General features: G+C 46.4%; 1 protein-coding gene across 3 annotated transcripts in view; it reads left to right on the plus strand.

Annotated features, from left to right (window-relative positions):
* LOC137519226 (E3 ubiquitin/ISG15 ligase TRIM25-like) overlaps window positions 1–18,010 on the plus strand; it is a 39,832-nt gene that overhangs the window by 8,267 nt on the left and 13,555 nt on the right. Inside the window, exon 2 of one of the 3 annotated variants that reach the window (XM_068238092.1) lies at window positions 1,725–3,456. The exons of 1 other annotated variant lie outside the window; for it this stretch is intronic. In XM_068238092.1, the coding sequence (XP_068094193.1) occupies window positions 1,727–3,286 (1,560 nt within the window). In that variant the 5' untranslated portion in view covers window positions 1,725–1,726 and the 3' untranslated portion in view covers window positions 3,287–3,456. Of the gene's footprint in view, window positions 1–1,724; window positions 3,457–17,229; window positions 17,438–18,010 lie in introns of those variants that run through there. One more of the 3 variants, XR_011020985.1, reaches the window with a different exon arrangement.

Raw genomic sequence — 18,010 nt, forward strand, 5'->3', positions numbered from 1 at the left:
TAAAGCGATCATTCAGAAATGGAAGGAGTATGGCACAACTGTAAGCCTACCAAGACAAGGCCGTCCACCTAAACTCACAGGCCAAACAAGGAGAGCGCTGATCAGAAATCCAATCAAGAGGCCCATGGTGACTCTGGACGCGCTACAGAGATCTACAGCTCAGGTGGGGGAATCTGTCCATAGGGCAACTATTAGTCGTGCACTGCACAAAGTTGGCCTTTATAGAAGAGTGGCAAGAAGAACGCCATTGTTAACAGAAAAGCATAAGAAGTCCCGTTTGCAGTTTGCCACAAGCCATGTGGGGGACACCGCAAACATGTGAAGGAGGTGCTTTGGTCAGATGAGACCAAAATGGAACTTTTTGGCCAAAATGCAAAATGCTATGTGCAGCGGAAAACTAGCACTGCACATCACTCTGAACACACCATCCCCACTGTCAAATAGGGTGGTGGCAGCATCAAGCTCGGGGGGTGCATCTCTTCAGCAGGGACAGGGAAGCTGGTCAGAGTTGATGGGAAGATGGATGGAGCCAAATACAGGGCAATCTTGGAAGAAAACCTCTTGGAGTCTGCAAAAGACTTGAGACTTGGGCGGAGGTTCACCTTCCAGCAGGACAACAACCCTAAACATAAAGCCAGCGCAACAATGGAATGGTTTAAAACAAAACATATTCATGTGTTAGAATGACCCAGTCAAAGTCCAGATCTAAATCCAATCGAGAATCTGTGGCAAGATCTGAAAACTGCTGTTCAAACGCTGTCCATCTAATCTGACTGAGCTGGAGTGGTTTTGCAAAGAAGAATGGGCAAGGATTTCAGTCTCTAGATGTGCAAAGCTGGTAGAGACATACCCTAAAAGACTGGCAGCTGTAATTGCAGCAAAAGGTGGTTCTACAAACTATTGACTCAGGGGGCTGAATAATTACGCACACCCCACTTTGCAGTTATTTATTTGTAAAAAAAGTTTGGAATCATGTATGGTTTTTGTTCCACTTCTCACATGTACACCACTTTGCATTGGTCTTTCATGTGAAATTCCAATAAAATTGATTCATGTTTGTGGCAGTAATGTGACAAATTGTGGAAAACTTCAAGGAGGCCGAATACTTTTGCAAGCCACTGTAAGTAGGCAATATAAACGGGAATTATTTTGGTTTCAGACTCTAAGTAAAAGGAAAGCATAGTGAATACATGTTTGTTAGCCCCTGCAAGAGGTGAACTGATTTATCTTGTTTTGATAAACCTGGAACCTTCACTTTAAGAACACAAAATTTCATATTTTAAAGGGAATTTTAGGAAATTTCTGTTCCTTCTGGCTCTTTTATACTAGACGCAATTTGCTGTGTTTTGTGATCCTTTTCCGATTTGCGTGCAAAACACAAGGACCTCTTTCAAAAATAAAGATTGTGTGAAGCCTTTCAAACCAGTGCGTTCTTATTTTGTTCCATTGTAAAACATCCTGCGCGGTGACTTTCTTCTGTGTTGCAGCAGCCAAAGAAAAATCACAAATGCAATTGCAGAAAAATCACATTGCAAAATTGCATTATGTTTGCGATTTTCAATATAAGAGAGCACTTAGTGTAAGATGTTTGTTATACAGAGAGGCTGGGAGGTTATCTATACCACCCTTTGTACAGGAAATGTGAGACTCTCTAGTGAAATGTGAGACTGTCTAGTTTCTGCACTCCTCAGACTTTCACTCTCATTTCTCTCCTCTGCTTTCAGGAATGGCGTCTGCTGATCTGAGGAAGGAGCTGGACTGTTCCATCTGTCTGAGCATTTATACAGATCCTGTGAACCTGAGATGTGGACACAACTTCTGCCGGCTCTGTATAGATCAGGTGTTGGATACACAGGAGGTGACCAGAGTTTATTCCTGTCCTGACTGCAGAGAAAAGTTTCAGGAACGGCCGGCACTGCAGAGGAACATCACATTGTGTAACATTGTGGAGAAGAGTTTCCGCTCTGCTCAGCCAGATCAGGAAGAGACTGGAGTCTTCTGTACTTACTGTATTCACTGTCCTGTACCGGCTGTTATGTCCTGTCTGCATTGTGAAGCTTCTCTGTGTGACAATCACCTGCGAGTCCACAACAAGTCACCAGAACACGTCTTGTGTGACCCCACCACTTCTCTGGAGAACAGGAAATGCTCCGTCCATAAGAAGATATTGGAGTATTATTGCATTGTGGATTCTGCCTGTATCTGTGTGTCCTGCAGGCTGGATGGAGACCACCAGGGACACAAGGTGGAAACACTGGGTGAGGCCTCCGAGAAGAAGAAACAGAAACTAAGAAATGATCTGCAGAAACTGATCACTAAGACAGAGGAGACTGAGAAAGAAGTCCAGAGGTTGCAGGAGATCAAAAGAAAAGTCCATAAAAAGTCATCTGGTGTAACAGAGAGAGTCACTGTCCTGTTTAGAGACCTCAGGAGACAGCTGGATGATCTGGAGGAGATAGTCCTGAGAGAGGTCTCCAGGCAGACGGAGCAGCTTTCTCTGCCATTGGTTGATTTCATTCAGGAGCTGGAAATAAAGAAGGCCGAGCTGTCCAGGAAGATGTGTCACTTTGAGGAGCTGTGTAACATGACTAACCCACTGCCTGTCTTACAGGAATCACACACAGGTGACTTGTGTGACACTGAGGAGGGGGATAAGGAGGACAGAGAGAGACATGATGGGCGAGATCTGGATGTGGCTCTCATCTCACACACATTATACACAGGGTTATCTGATATAATAGCCGGGGTAACTGAAGGCTGCATCATACAGGAGGCTACAGACATATTACTGGATATAAACACCGCTCATAATAATCTACATATATCAGATGACATGAAAATTGTATCCTGGTTAGATATCAGCCAGAATTACCCAGAAACACCAGAGAGATTTCAGGATTATGAACAGGTGATGAGCAGACAGAGTTTCTCCTCAGGGCGACATTACTGGGAAGTGGATGTCAGTAAAACAGAGTGGTGGGATGTAGGAATGTGTTACCCCAGTATAGACAGGAAGGGAAAGCAGTCAGGGATTGGATGTAATAACAAGTCCTGGTGTCTGTACAGGTTTAATAATCAGTATATAGTAGAAAATGACAGTAAAAAGATCCAGTTACCTGACAATGTCTCCAGTAATAGAGTCGGGATATATCTGGATTATGAGGCTGGGCGGCTGTCCTTTTATGATCTGTGTGTCCCGATCAGACACCTCCACACCTTCACTGCCACCTTCACTGACCCCCTCCATATTGCATTACGGCTAGATGCAGGTTCTATAAACATATGAGGGAAGAGAAGAAACCAGGAGATGGAAGATAATATAATGTAGAGCAGCTCAAAATAACGTTTTAATTTTTTGAAATTATTACTACATTAAAATGTATTTATATTGCTGCATAACAACCAGATTACCAGGACCTTTCCTAAGCATTTTTTAATTCTGTATACAGAGTAAAAGAGGGCCTTTCTCCTGTTTATATTTCTGTGAGCCCATAGAGAGGAGTTCTCACCACTTCCTGTCTCACAGGAAGTCAGCATATTCCCCAGAAGAGGGTGGAAATCCCACCTCAGACAGATGTCACTGGAATAGGTGCCCCCATTGGAGAGTGATCACCTATTTCCATGACAACCATACATTTCTGGAATTCACCTTTTTGTCCTGTTCCCCAAGAGTAACTCTGTAGCTAATTACTCCTGCAGCATACATGACACTCAATTTTGGCATGTATCAAGGTTATGGGAATGTAAGAAGAAGAAACTTATGGATTTTAAGAAAATCAATTGTAAAATTTTGGTAGGAAACTAACTTCGGCTCCTAATTGATGCACATTTTATCGTAGATTACAGGACAAATAACATTTATATTGTGCTTTTCTCCTGGTGGACTCGACGTGCTTGAGCTGCAGCCACAAGAGTGCACTCAGTAGGCAGTAGCAGTGTTGGGGAGTCTAGCCCATGGACTCCTTACTGAGTAGGTGCTGGCTTACTGCACAGGAAGAGACGAGATTTGAATCTTGGTCTTTCGTGGCAGAGCCCTTAAAGTGAACCAGAGATGGAAATATACTGGAATAAACAATTTGATCTGTCCTACTCCTAAAAATGACTTTTTTTTTTTTTTTTTTTTTTTTTTTTTTAGATATCTCAAGGTTTTATTTTATGTATATACATTTACAAAGCAGATGTAATGTTGAAGACACTGCATTTGAGCAGAGACTATGAAAGAGTCCCAGAGTGAAAATACATGAACTATTGACCTTTTTTTTTTTATGTCACAGTAAAAAGCTCAGGTATCTGCTTAGAAAAAGTGTTTTACAGCTGTAATTATAAACTATGTCAGGCAGGGGAAAAAAAGCAACACAGCATGAGGCTAGGTGCACACTTGTCCGTTCAGGATCGGATCCGTTTCAATCAGCTTTTTCTAAACTTTCCAACCCCCCCCCCCCCCCCCCCCATTTTTGTAGCATACGTTTCCAGTCTGTCCGTGGAAGGGTATGCCCAGCCGTGGGGGGAAAGAGGGCTGCCATGCTGGAGGGGTATAGCAGGCGGACGGGGGTGGCAGCGGGGAGGGGTTCCCCCGTCCTTACCTAGGTCCCCCGTCCCTGCTACCCCTCCAGCCAGTTTGTGGAAAACTTGTTACAATGTATAGCGGCAGTGATCGGGGAGCTTACCTTCTCTTTCTACTTCCTCCGCTTGCCGCATCACTGCCTGCAATGCCGCCCTCTATACTTTGGAGGGCGGCATTGCAGGCAGTGACGCAGCGAGCGGAGGAAGTAAAAGAAGAAGGTAAGCTCCTCGATCGCTGGTGCTATACATTATTTAACAAGTTTTGTGGCATGTACCTGGAGGGCTAACGGGGGACCCAGGTGAGGGAGGGGGGAATGACCCTGCTGATCGCTGCCACCCCCATTCTGCCTGCTATACCCCTCCAACATGGCGGCTGCCTCTTCTTCCACAGGCTGTGACACAGAAAACAGATCCGTTTCTGTGCCCAAAGACGCATGGGATCAAACCGGGGGATCCGGTTTTCTGTTGCCCTTCACTACCCCCTAGATTTGCTATGTATGTCGAGGTCAATAGTAACATATCAAAAGCTTTTTTTTGTTTTGTTTTCAAATGTTGGATGCAGAGCTGTATCTAGAGGGGTGCAGGCATGGCATGTGCCACAGCAACACAGGCGCCATGTCTCCTCCTGTGCTGCGCCGCTATGCCTGCTGCGGTATCTCCCCATCACTCAGATCAGATTGTGTTATCCGGGGCATATGGCTACTTCAGTTATGTATGTAGAGCTCACTTGGCTTAGTGTTAGATAAGAGGACAGAGAGTGAATAAGAAGACCTAATTCCAAAAAAGTAACCAGCAATATTTCGAGCCAAAAAACACAAGCAACCATAATACATGTATGCAGGACAGGAGGCTGTTTTTAGAGGGGAAGGGGGCATTGACTGTGGGGGGGCGCGCGCAATTTCAGTGTTTGCCATAGGCTCTATAATACCCAGATATGTCCCTGGTAGGATGTACAATGCGTGATTGCAGCAGCTTTGGTCCTCTTAATTGTGCCATACATTAATCTATACAGAGTCAATTGGTGACATTTAAAATACAAATTTTCCTAAAGTATTGCAAAAACGGACTCTGAATGCCCCTGGGAATAAGAATGAGAAAGGAACGTTTCACAAAACTCTCCAGCCATCTATTGGGGGGGGTTATGGGGCATAGAGTGGTGGTTGCAGGGGTTAAGCTGCCTATGTCCCCGCCTCCTTGCTGCTGCATCGCACACTGCACGTTTTCCCCTTTTATGGCTAATCTGCATAAGCCTTGTAAGAGTTTGTTACCTTCCTCTGACTCATCTGGGATATGTGATTAGTGCAGGCCAGCATTGTACAAAACTTCTGGCTGAGTGTAACAGATTTTTTTTTTAACCCAATAGCAATTTCAATCAATTTATCTTATTTGAGATTTGTGCAGTGCTACTGCCCTCAGTTGGCACAGTCATGCTGTAAATTCTTGGAATGCTTTGATCTATCTATCTCTCTCTCTACTAGCAGAAAATATAGAAACTGAAAGCAGAAGTCATCTGCTATTGTCTCACACCGCCCTCTAGTGACAAGTGGCCATAAATACACATTACAGCAGTACTAATTAGAAGCAGAGAGATGTAACAAGTAATAAAAAAAGTGTTAAAATAAATTGGCCTGGAGCACTGGCCAGCCCCTAAATAAATTGGCTGCTGAAGGGTTAAATCCAATTGTGTATTTATATGACCTTCCTGATGCTATCTCCTGCACAACTGAGAAGATTGTGAGCAGCGTGCAATGCATTGGCAAGATGTAGTGACTTAACCCTTTCTGCCGTGGCCCATCCCCCACATGCACACTGTGCTATTCTTGCCTGGGTCTACCAGCCTGCATGGGGAGTGGGGGAGGAGGAGTTACCAGGGGCTTATGCTGTCTGCTTCTCAAGTGTTAGGATGAGCGCACACTTGAGCAGGCATATTGCAGATGTTTTTTTTTTTTTTTTTAAATCTCACTAGGATTGTGTTTTTTTTTTTTTTTTTCCAATAAATTGTGGAAAAATTCAGTAGAAATTAGGAATGCTTGTGGCATATGGAAGATGGATGCTTGCAGACATTTTTACAAAAAGTATAAACGGCAAAAAATGTGAACGGTTGCAGAGACTTGAATGGCCTATAAGAATAGATTACAGGTGCTGCGCTCAGCGTTTATTGCAGGTGGAAAAACACCCTCAATTAGGTCTAGTTTGCGCCCAGCCTTAAAGAAAATGTGTACTGTCACTTGAAATTTTGAAGTGATTCAGGAAAAAAATATTTTTATATATATTTAACCATGGCGAAATGACTGAGACTGTAACTGCTGCAATCCAACATCGCTCGGGGTTTAAAACGCACCTTTTCTACCATTTGTACATTGTCATTTTAGAACACTTGGTTATCGATAGTGTTCCTTCTTAAAGAGTCTTAAAGACACACTGAAGCGAAAAAAAATTATATTATGATGTGTATGTGTAGTACAGCTAAGAAATAAAACATTAAGATCAGATACATCAGTCTAATTGTTTCCAGTACAGGAAGAGTTAAGAAACTCCAGTTGTTATCTCTATGCAAAAAAGCCATTAAGCTCTACAACTTTCAAAGTCGTGGAGAGAGCTGTTATCTGACTTTTATTATCTCAACTGGTTTCTATTTCTCTGCCAGAGGAGAGGTCATTAGTTCACAGACTGCTCTGAAAGAATCATTTTGAATGCTGAGTGTTGTTAATCTGCACATATTAGAGAATGATGCAATGTTAGAAAAAACACTATATACCTGAAAATAAAAACATGAGAATATTTTCTTTGCTGCTAATCTTCTAGTAATTTATCATAGTACACAACCAAATCATTATATCATATATTTTTTTTCGCTTCAGTGTCTCTTTAAGCCTTCTAAAAATGCTCTTTTTATTTGACATTTATCTTTAGCAATATCAGCATAGCTAAAACGCCGTATCCATGCGACAGAACAAAGTAATTCAACCCCCCAAATACCGGGGCAAAATTCCATGACTTTACAGATTGTGGATTTTGCTGCCCGGGGAGGCAGAGCTTAGTGCTGTAGCTCTGCCTCTGTTAGTGTCAATCTCCGCCTCTCCCCGCCCCTCTCAGTGAAAGAAGACTGGCAGGGGTGGGGAGAGGTGGGGATTGACGCGAGTAGAGGCAGAGCTACAGCACAAAGCTCTGCCTCTACCAGGAAGCGCTCCCCACATTTTGCCCTGGGGATTTGAGCGGTTTAATTACATTGTTGTGCAGCGGGAATATGGCGTTTTTAGCTATGCTGATATTGCTCAAGATAACTATGAAATAAAAAGAGCATTTTTAGAAGGCTTCAGACTATCTCTTTAAATTCTTCAGTTCTTCACAGGTTCCCATTGTTAAAGGACCACTATTGTGTAAAATCTAAAATACATACCGAGATATACTGTATAACATGCACCTTTGTCCCTGGGTAAAATGATACAAGCACTTTGTCATTGTTTATTACAACATAATTACTTTACATGACAACCCCATGGTGCATACAGGGAATATAGTGATCGTAACAAAGGTATTATGCATTATAAATGATTTTATTTCTTCCAAGGTTGCTGTCGCTTACACTATGCGATAAAAATCTTGACAGGTTTTGGACTAGTCTATCTCCTCATGGGGGTTCTCAGGATTTTCTTTATTTTTTTACAAAAGCATTCTATGGAAAAGATCTATACATAGATATACATTTGAATGAACTGTAACTAGGGCTTATTTTTCAGGGAGACTGGGTACATACCGAATCTGGTGTCTATATCCTGTATGGGGCTTTGCAGTCATCCACAAAGTTCAGGCCCCATAGACTTCTATGCAAATGTAAAATGTGGGGAATTATAGCTGCCATTTCATGAAATTTACACAAGCTAAAATTGGACAGATCTGCTGCGAAATGAAGATGGCTAATTTCCCCCACTCATCCCTAATTGTCACCTTCTGGCCCAGAGCAGTTCCCACATCCCAGGTCTGTCCCTATTGCTTCAGCCACAACTTCATCACCGCTTATAGCTGCTAACTGACATACAGAATGGCTGCTAACTGACACATAGAATGGCTGCTAACTGACGGGAGGGTATTTTTTGAGAAATTTGTTTAGTTGTTTAAGCATTGTAAAGAGAAAAGGAGAACAAAATACAGCTTTTCTAAGACTTCACCTGTTATAGATGTTAAATCAGTTACTGTAAATAAAACAGATGCAGTTATTATATCCTGATTATCACAGCACATACATGATGGAGCTGCTGCAATGTATGGTGATAGATTTTATTTTGAAATAAAGTTACATTTTCTGCATTATATGTTTCTTGTCCTTCTGCTGTAGCAATAATGCAAAACATGGGAAAGTAGAGGTTAGTAGAGTTCATAGTAGTTTTGTAACCTTGAAGGGGGTGTGATCTTAAAATGGGTGTGGCTATTAAATACACCGAACAGTGTTTCTGCCTCTCCCATGTTTAGCTTCTATTCTGTCCTCTTGTGTCCTGGGCCCCATGCAGAGTATCACCCCAGCAAAGAGCTCGTATTCACCAGTTGGCGCATTCCCTCCTTTTTGCTGCTGTCCTCTCCTGTGCCCATTACTACCCTGTGAACCGGTGGTGCATGTGAGTGCATGCATGCCAGACCGGGTCCCTCCGGGCACCGGTAGATGATGGCAGCAGAGAGGAAGGGGCGAGCCAGCTGGAGTGGTGAGTGGGTGCACTCTGCTGTGGTGATACTCTGCAGGGGCTCCAGTTAATGCAGAATCAGGAGGAAGGACAACTGGTGGGGATGGCGGTAATTGATTTTATTATTAGACTAGCTGAAAACAATATACAGGATATCACCATTCCATGTAGATAGCCCTTCTCACCCTAAATAAATTACGCATAGCATAATACACAGGATAAGGGAGCTCAGGGCAAATCACTTCATCATAATTTAATACCATTTATTATTCAGTTTGCGTACAAAAAAAATCACTGACATATAAAAATACCCCCATAAAACCACTATGGCTAACAAAATAGGACACCGGTACCATGTATAGATAATAAACAGTTCTGGAGTGCTCTCCTTGTAAAGACAATACATCGGGAGATCTCCATTGGGCTGCAAAAGACTAATGGGAATGCAACAGGGAGAATTGTCATTGTTTCATGTTGGACCAATGAAAATGCTCCCTGTTACTAGGGAGAATCAGCCTGCTGCATCCTATGGAGAGCCGCATGCATCTGCTGGCCTCCGTGCTGTTGAAGGGACTAATGTGCGGTGGGCGGGACAGGTGGGCTGCGATGCATACGGGCCGATGTGATGGACACGGAACAGATGGTAAAATTTGTTGTATGCGGATACAGAACAAACGGTACGTATCCGTATCTGCCTTGCAGATGTACTTACCGTTTCTGTTCTGCGTCCACACAAGTGTGAAACGACCCTTCAACTCCAGGCCCATATCTGCTGCGCCATTCTCCCACTCATCCAGTAGTCAGTCTCTGTCGCCCAAATTACCCCCTCACCTATGGCAGAGCCCAGAGCACCAGACACTGGTGCCCTCATTTTACCCCATTCCCTAGCCATGTCCCTTGTCACACATACCATGAAGAATGTATACACAAACTCACTCAAACCACACTCAAAGCTATAATATACAACTATACAGGCAGCAGGAGGACACAGGGATACAGTATATATTACACAGCTGTAGCGATGAGCAGTAGGAGAGGCAGGGATGGGGCAGCAGCAGGAGGACACAGGGATACAGTATATATTACACAGCTATAGCCATGAGCAGTAGGAGAGGCAGGGTTGGGGCAGCAGCAGGAGGACACAGGGATACAGTATATATTACACAGCTGTAGATATGAGCAGTAGGAGAGGCAGGGATGGGGCAGCAGCAGGAGGACACAGGGATACAGTATATATTACACAGCTGTAGCTATGAGCAGTAGGAGAGGCAGGGATGGGGCAGCAGCAGGAGGACACAGGGATATATTACACAGCTGTAGCCATGAGCAGTAGTAGAGGCAGGGATGGGGCAGCAGCAGGAGGACACAGGGATACAGTATATATTACACAGCTGTAGCCATGAGCAGTAGGAGAGGCAGGGATGGGGCAGCAGCAGGAGGACACAGGGATACAGTATATATTACACAGCTGTAGCCATGAGCAGTAGTAGAGGCAGGGATGGGGCAGCAGCAGGAGGACACAGGGATACAGTATATATTACACAGCTGTAGCCATGAGCAGTAGTAGAGGCAGGGATGGGGCAGCAGCAGGAGGACACAGGGATACAGTATATATTACACAGCTGTAGCCATGAGCAGTAGGAGAGGCAGGGATGGGGCAGCAGCAGGAGGACACAGGGATACAGTATATATTACACAGCTGTAGCCATGAGCAGTAGTAGAGGCAGGGATGGGGCAGCAGCAGGAGGACACAGGGATACAGTATATATTACACAGCTGTAGATATGAGCAGTAGGAGAGGCAGGGATGGGGCAGCAGCAGGAGGACACAGGGATACAGTATATATTACACAGCTGTAGCCATGAGCAGTAGTAGAGGCAGGGATGGGGCAGCAGCAGGAGGACACAGGGATACAGTATATATTACACAGCTGTAGCCATGAGCAGTAGTAGAGGCAGGGATGGGGCAGCAGCAGGAGGACACAGGGATACAGTATATATTACACAGCTATAGCCATGAGCAGTAGGAGAGGCAGGGATGGGGCAGCAGCAGGAGGACACAGGGATACAGTATATATTACACAGCTGTAGCTATGAGCAGTAAAAGAGGCAGGGATGGGGCAGCAGCAGGAGGACACAGGGATACAGTATATATTACACAGCTGTAGCTATGAGCAGTAGGAGAGGCAGGGATGGGGCAGCAGCAGGAGGACACAGGGATATATTACACAGCTGTAGCCATGAGCAGTAGTAGAGGCAGGGATGGGGCAGCAGCAGGAGGACACAGGGATACAGTATATATTACACAGCTGTAGCCATGAGCAGTAGTAGAGGCAGGGATGGGGCAGCAGCAGGAGGACACAGGGATACAGTATATATTACACAGCTGTAGCTATGAGCAGTAATAGAGGCAGGGATGGGGCAGCAGCAGGAGGACACAGGGATACAGTATATATTACACAGAGGTAGCCATGAGCAGTAGGAGAGGCAGGGATGGGGCAGCAGCAGGAGGACACAGGGATACAGTATATATTACACAGCTATAGCCATGAGCAGTAGGAGAGGCAGGGATGGGGCAGCAGCAGAAGGACGCAGGGATACAGTATATATTACACAGCTATAGCCATGAGCAGTAGGAGAGGCAGGGATGGGGCAGCAGCAGGAGGACACAGGGATACAGTATATATTACACAGCTATAGCCATGAGCAGTAGGAGAGGCAGGGATGGGGCAGCAGCAGGAGGACACAGGGATACAGTATATATTACACAGCTGTAGCCATGAGCAGTAGGAGAGGCAGGGATGGGGCAGCAGCAGGAGGACACAGGGATACAGTATATATTACACAGCTGTAGCTATGGGCATTAGGAGAGGCAGGGATGGGGCAGCAGCAGGAGGACACAGGGATACAGTATATATTACACAGCTGTAGCTATGAGCAGTAGTAGAGGCAGGGATGGGGCAGCAGCAGGAGGACACAGGGATACAGTATATATTACACAGCTGTAGCCATGAGCAGTAGTAGAGGCAGGGATGGGGCAGCAGCAGGAGGACACAGGGATACAGTATATATTACACAGCTGTAGCCATGAGCAGTAGGAGAGGCAGGGATGGGGCAGCAGCAGGAGGACACAGGGATACAGTATATATTACACAGCTGTAGCTATGAGCAGTAGGAGAGGCAGGGATGGGGCAGCAGCAGGAGGACACAGGGATACAGTATATATTACAAAGCTGTAGCTATGAGCAGTAGTAGAGGCAGGGATGGGGCAGCAGCAGGAGGACACAGGGATACAGTTTATATTACACAGCTGTAGCCATGAGCAGTAGGAGAGGCAGGGATGGGGCAGCAGCAGGAGGACGCAGGGATACAGTATATATTACACAGCTATAGCCATGAGCAGTAGGAGAGGCAGGGATGGGGCAGCAGCAGGAGGACACAGGGATACAGTATATATTACACAGCTATAGCCATGAGCAGTAGGAGAGGCAGGGATGGGGCAGCAGCAGGAGGACACAGGGATACAGTATATATTACACAGCTGTAGCCATGGGCATTAGGAGAGGCAGGGATGGGGCAGCAGCAGGAGGACACAGGGATACAGTATATATTACACAGCTGTAGCCATGGGCATTAGGAGAGGCAGGGATGGGGCAGCAGCAGGAGGACACAGGGATACAGTATATATTACACAGCTGTAGCTATGAGCAGTAGTAGAGGCAGGGATGGGGCAGCAGGAGGAGGACACAGGGATACAGTATATATTACACAGCTGTAGCTATGGGCATTAGGAGAGGCAGGGATGGGGCAGCAGCAGGAGGACACAGGGATACAGTATATATTACACAGCTGTAGCTATGAGCAGTAGTAGAGGCAGGGATGGGGCAGCAGCAGGAGGACACAGGGATACAGTTTATATTACACAGCTGTAGCCATGAGCAGTAGGAGAGGCAGGGATGGGGCATTGTAACTGATTAGTATATTTCCGAGGATATTGCGTGGGAACTGGCTTTTAAAGGGACAGGTAAGTATTAATAGTTAATTAAGAATATTAAAGGACTTTTTTCGTGGTTATGTTTTTTGTTCAATTAAAATACTTTTTCTATGTGTTTGTGTGTTTATTTACTTTTAACTCTTAAAGGAAATGGGTAAGGGGTACTACAAGTACCTCTATACTCATTTCTCCTGGGAGGGGGGTGGGCATCTGGGGGACCCCTTTTTAAAGGGGACTCCCAGATGCCACCATGAACCCCTCCCCAGGAAATCGCGGCCTCCACCTCCACCGCCCATCGGAGGTGGAGAAGAGCCCCTTGTCCTTGGATTGGACAAGGGCTCGGAGGGGGAGGGGAAAGCTTGGCTGCCCCTCCCCTTCCGAGACCCCCCAATCCATGGACCATGCGGGCTGGTATAGTCAGGGTGCGGAGCCCCACGCGGCCGGTGCTCCGCATTCTGGCTATCCCAGTCTGCATGGGGGACAAGGGGTTAAAGAGGTCTGGGAGGGGGGACCCCACGTTGTTTTTTTTTAATATTTCCCACACTCAGAACGAAGTAAGTAAAACTCTTCCCACTTGGGGGAATCTATGAAAATAATACACTATTGTTACCTGTGCAAAAAAACCTGACATTTTCCGCATTTAAAAGACATTTTCGCCCTTGAAACTTAAAAATCGATTTTCTCAAAAACTATAAGGTCTTTTTGAAAAAAAAAATTTTCCTCTTATTCCCACTGATCCCCTTAATATACCCTGTGAATTTGGTGTTCCTAAATTTTAAGCAGGCTTTGCTATTAACCGTTAAAGTCGGCGGGTTTTTAAATGTATATATTTTTCCTTTGAAACTTTAACATCGATTTTCTCAAAAACTATAAGGTCTTTTTGAAAAAAATGTTTTCCCTCTTATTCCTTCTGATCTCCTTAATATATTCTCCAAATTTGAGGCTCTTAGCACTTAAGGGGGCTTTGCTATTAACCCTTAAAGTCGGCGGCTACCTAACATTGATCCATGCGTCAACTTTTCCGCTTGGCAGCATGACCTTACGCATTAATTGCTAGTAGGAATTTACGCGTAAGCCTATAACGTAATATCCTGAATTACGGTATACTTACGCGTAATTGCGTAAGTGCTAAGCGTAATTATAGACATGTACCGAAATTGGCTGTCTATGCCGCAAGCGTAATTTCGTAATGCGTAATAGCGTAAAATTACGCGTAATGATCCGTAAGCGTAGCTTTCTCCATTACGACCAGCACTGGAAGAACTAGCCACACTTGGTGTGCACCCAAGCCTGCGCCTCTGGATCACAGACTTTCTCACCAACAGGTCCCAAACTGTCAGGCTGGGTGGCATCCACTCACAACCCATGATCACGAATACAGGTGCCCCTCAAGGCTGTGTCTTGTCTCCACTGCTGTTCTCCCTCTATACAAACAACTGCAGATCCAAGGCGGACTCGGTCAAGGTTATCAAGTTCGCCGACGACACCACCATTGTCGGTCTCATCACCAAGGACAACATCCAGGAGTACGGTCAGCAGGTGGAAAGCATCTCCCAATGGTGCAAGGAGAACAAGCTAGTGCTGAACACTACAAAAACTGTCGAGCTAATCGTCGACTTCAGGAAGTCCGCACCCACCCCTCCACCAATTCACATTGACGGTACGGAAGTGGCCAGAGTGCCTTGTGCCCGCCTCCTGGGCACTACCATCTCCAGTGACCTCAGCTGGAGGCCTAACATCACTGCCATCCAAAGGAAAGCCCAGCAGAGACTCTACTTCCTTCGTCAGCTGAGGAAGTTCGGCATGGCCCCAGAGATCTTGACCAGCTTCTACTCTGCCACCATTGAATCGATTCTCTGCTCCTCCATCCTGGTCTGGTACACTGGCGCCACCACTAGCGACAGGCTCACACTTCAGAGAGTCATCAGGGCAGCGGAGAGGGTCATTGGGAGACCTCTTCCCCCACTTGACCTCCTTCACAAGAGAAGGCTGAAATCCAGGGCACTGAGGATCGCTAACGATTCCACTCACCCGGGCCACCGCTACTTCTGTCAGCTCCCACTGGGACGGAGGCTTCGGGCCATCTCCACAAGGACTTCCAGACACAGTAACTCTTTCTTTCCCGTGGCAGTCAGCCTCCTCAATTCCCTCCACATACTCCCATCTGCTCACAACAACTAATGTTAGGCCACTCTTTGTCTTCTTGTCCTTGTACGGGTATAACTGCTGCTCTTGCATGTAAGGCAAATGTTAGTGTAATATAATGTGAATGTATATGCTTTAGTGTAATGTAATGTGAATGTAAATGCTTGTCCTCTGTGTTATATAGTGTAATACAACTTCTGTTCTATTGCTGTCTCTTCGGAGCTATATGTACTGTGCCAAACCCAATTCCGGGCATGACCCAGTCATGCTTGGCGAAATAAAGATTCCTGATTCCTGATGAGCAGTAGTAGAGGCAGGGATGGGGCAGCAGCAGAATGACGCAGGGATACAGTATATATTACACAGCTGTAGCCATGAGCAGTAGGAGAGGCAGGGATGGGGCAGCAGCAGGAGGACACAGGGATACAGTATATATTACACCGCTGTAGCCATGAGCAGTAGTAGAGGCAGGGATGGGGCAGCAGCAGGAGGACACAGGGATACAGTATATATTACACCGCTGTAGCTATGAGCAGTAGTAGAGGCAGGGATGGGGCAGCAGCAGGAGGACACAGGGATACAGTATATATTACACAGCTGTAGCCATGAGCAGTAGGAGAGGCAGGGATGGGGCAGCAGCAGGAGGACACAGGGATACAGTATATATTACACAGCTGTAGCCATGAGCAGTAGGAGAGGCAGGGATGGGGCAGCAGCAGGAGGACACAGGGATACAGTATATATTACACAGCTGTAGCCATGAGCAGTAGGAGAGGCAGGGATGGGGCAGCAGCAGGAGGACACAGGGATACAGTATATATTACACAGCTGTAGCCATGAGCAGTAGAAGAGGCAGGGATGGGGCAGCAGCAGGAGGACACAGGGATACAGTATATATTACACAGCTGTAGCCATGAGCAGTAGGAGGACACAGGGATACAGTATATATTACACAGCTGTAGCCATGAGCAGTAGGAGAGGCAGGGATGGGACAGCAGCAGGACACAGGGATACATTATATATTACACAGCTGTAGCTATGGGCATTAGGAGAGGCAGGGATGGGGCAGCAGCAGGAGGACACAGGGATACAGTATATATTACACAGCTGTAGCTATGAGCAGTAGGAGAGGCAAGGATGGGGCAGCAGCAGGAGGACACAGGGATACAGTATATATTACACAGCTGTAGCTATGAGCGGTAGGAGAGGCAGGGATGGGACAGCAGCAGGAGGACACAGGGATACAGTATATATTACACAGCTGTAGCCATGAGCAGTAGGAGAGGCAGGGATGGGGCAGCAGCAGAAGGACACAGGGATACAGTATATATTACACAGCTGTAGCCATGAGCAGTAGTAGAGGCAGGGATGGGGCAGCAGGAGGACACAGGGATACAGTATATATTACACAGCTGTAGGTATGAGCAGTAGTAGAGGCAGGGATGGGGCAGCAGCAGGAGGACACAGGAATACAGTATATATTACACAGCTGTAGCCATGAGCAGTAGTAGAGGTGGGGATGGGGCAGCAGCAGGAGGACACAGGGATACAGTATATATTACACAGCTGTAGCCATGAGCAGTAGGAGAGGCAGGGATGGGGCAGCAGCAGGAGGACACAGGGATACACAGGGATTTGTCTCCACACCAGGAGCTGCTCCCATCACAGAGGAGATCCATCCAGCAGTAATGCAGACATCACTAGCAGATCATCCTCTCATTCTGCCACAGGATCCTCCTCCTGGGTAGATCGGCCATCGGCAAGCGCTGTCTGGCATGACGTCACAGGGATCATTTGCATGCCGCGCAGCTGCCACTAGAGAACAAGCTGCCTGCTCTGCTCTAATCAGCAGCGGCGGCCATGTTCCCGTAGCCCAGCACTGCCTTCCTAGCTATAGAGAGGAGGCCACACCCCTCCGCACTGTAGACACGCCCATCACCCAGTCATGTGACCAAGCCCCTCCTCCCGCGGGATATATGAATAGGCGCCTGTGTGTAGCACGTGTGCTGGAGGAGGAGCTTGTTGTGTGCAGCAGCCGGGAGGCAGAGGCATTATACTGAGTAAGTACGGGAGGGGTGTCGGGGTCTCCCTCCTCTGCACACTGCTTGACACATTCTCTGGTCATCGCTGCTTTATATAGAAGCGTCACCGCCCCTGATGTAATAATATATTTATCATTCTCTCCTTTACTATTCTCCCCCATGTACAGTACTAGGGCCCACCTCTCAGCCCAGCATATGCAGCAGGGTATAGGGCCCAGCATGTGCAGCAGGGTATAGGGCCCAACATATGCAGCAGGGTATAGGGCCCAGCATATGCAGCAGGGTATAGGGCCCGGCATATGCAGCAGGGAATAGGGCCCAGCATATGCAGCAGGGTATAGGGCCCAGCATATGCAGCAGGGTATAGGGCCCAGCATGTGCAGCAGGGTATAGGGCCCAGCATGTGCAGCAGGGTATAGGGCCCATCATATGCAGCAGGGTATAGGGCCCAGTATATGTGCAGCAGGCAGGGCCGGTGCTCCAACACTTTATCCTACACGTCGAACTAACCTACATCCCATAGACTTTTACTATCCCTTCCCCTCCCCCAACCCTAACCCTAATCCTCCTGGTATACGTTTGACAGTGGAT

Source organism: Hyperolius riggenbachi, chromosome 5 (assembly GCF_040937935.1).
Source record: "Hyperolius riggenbachi isolate aHypRig1 chromosome 5, aHypRig1.pri, whole genome shotgun sequence".
Classification (NCBI taxonomy): Eukaryota; Metazoa; Chordata; class Amphibia; order Anura; family Hyperoliidae; genus Hyperolius; species Hyperolius riggenbachi.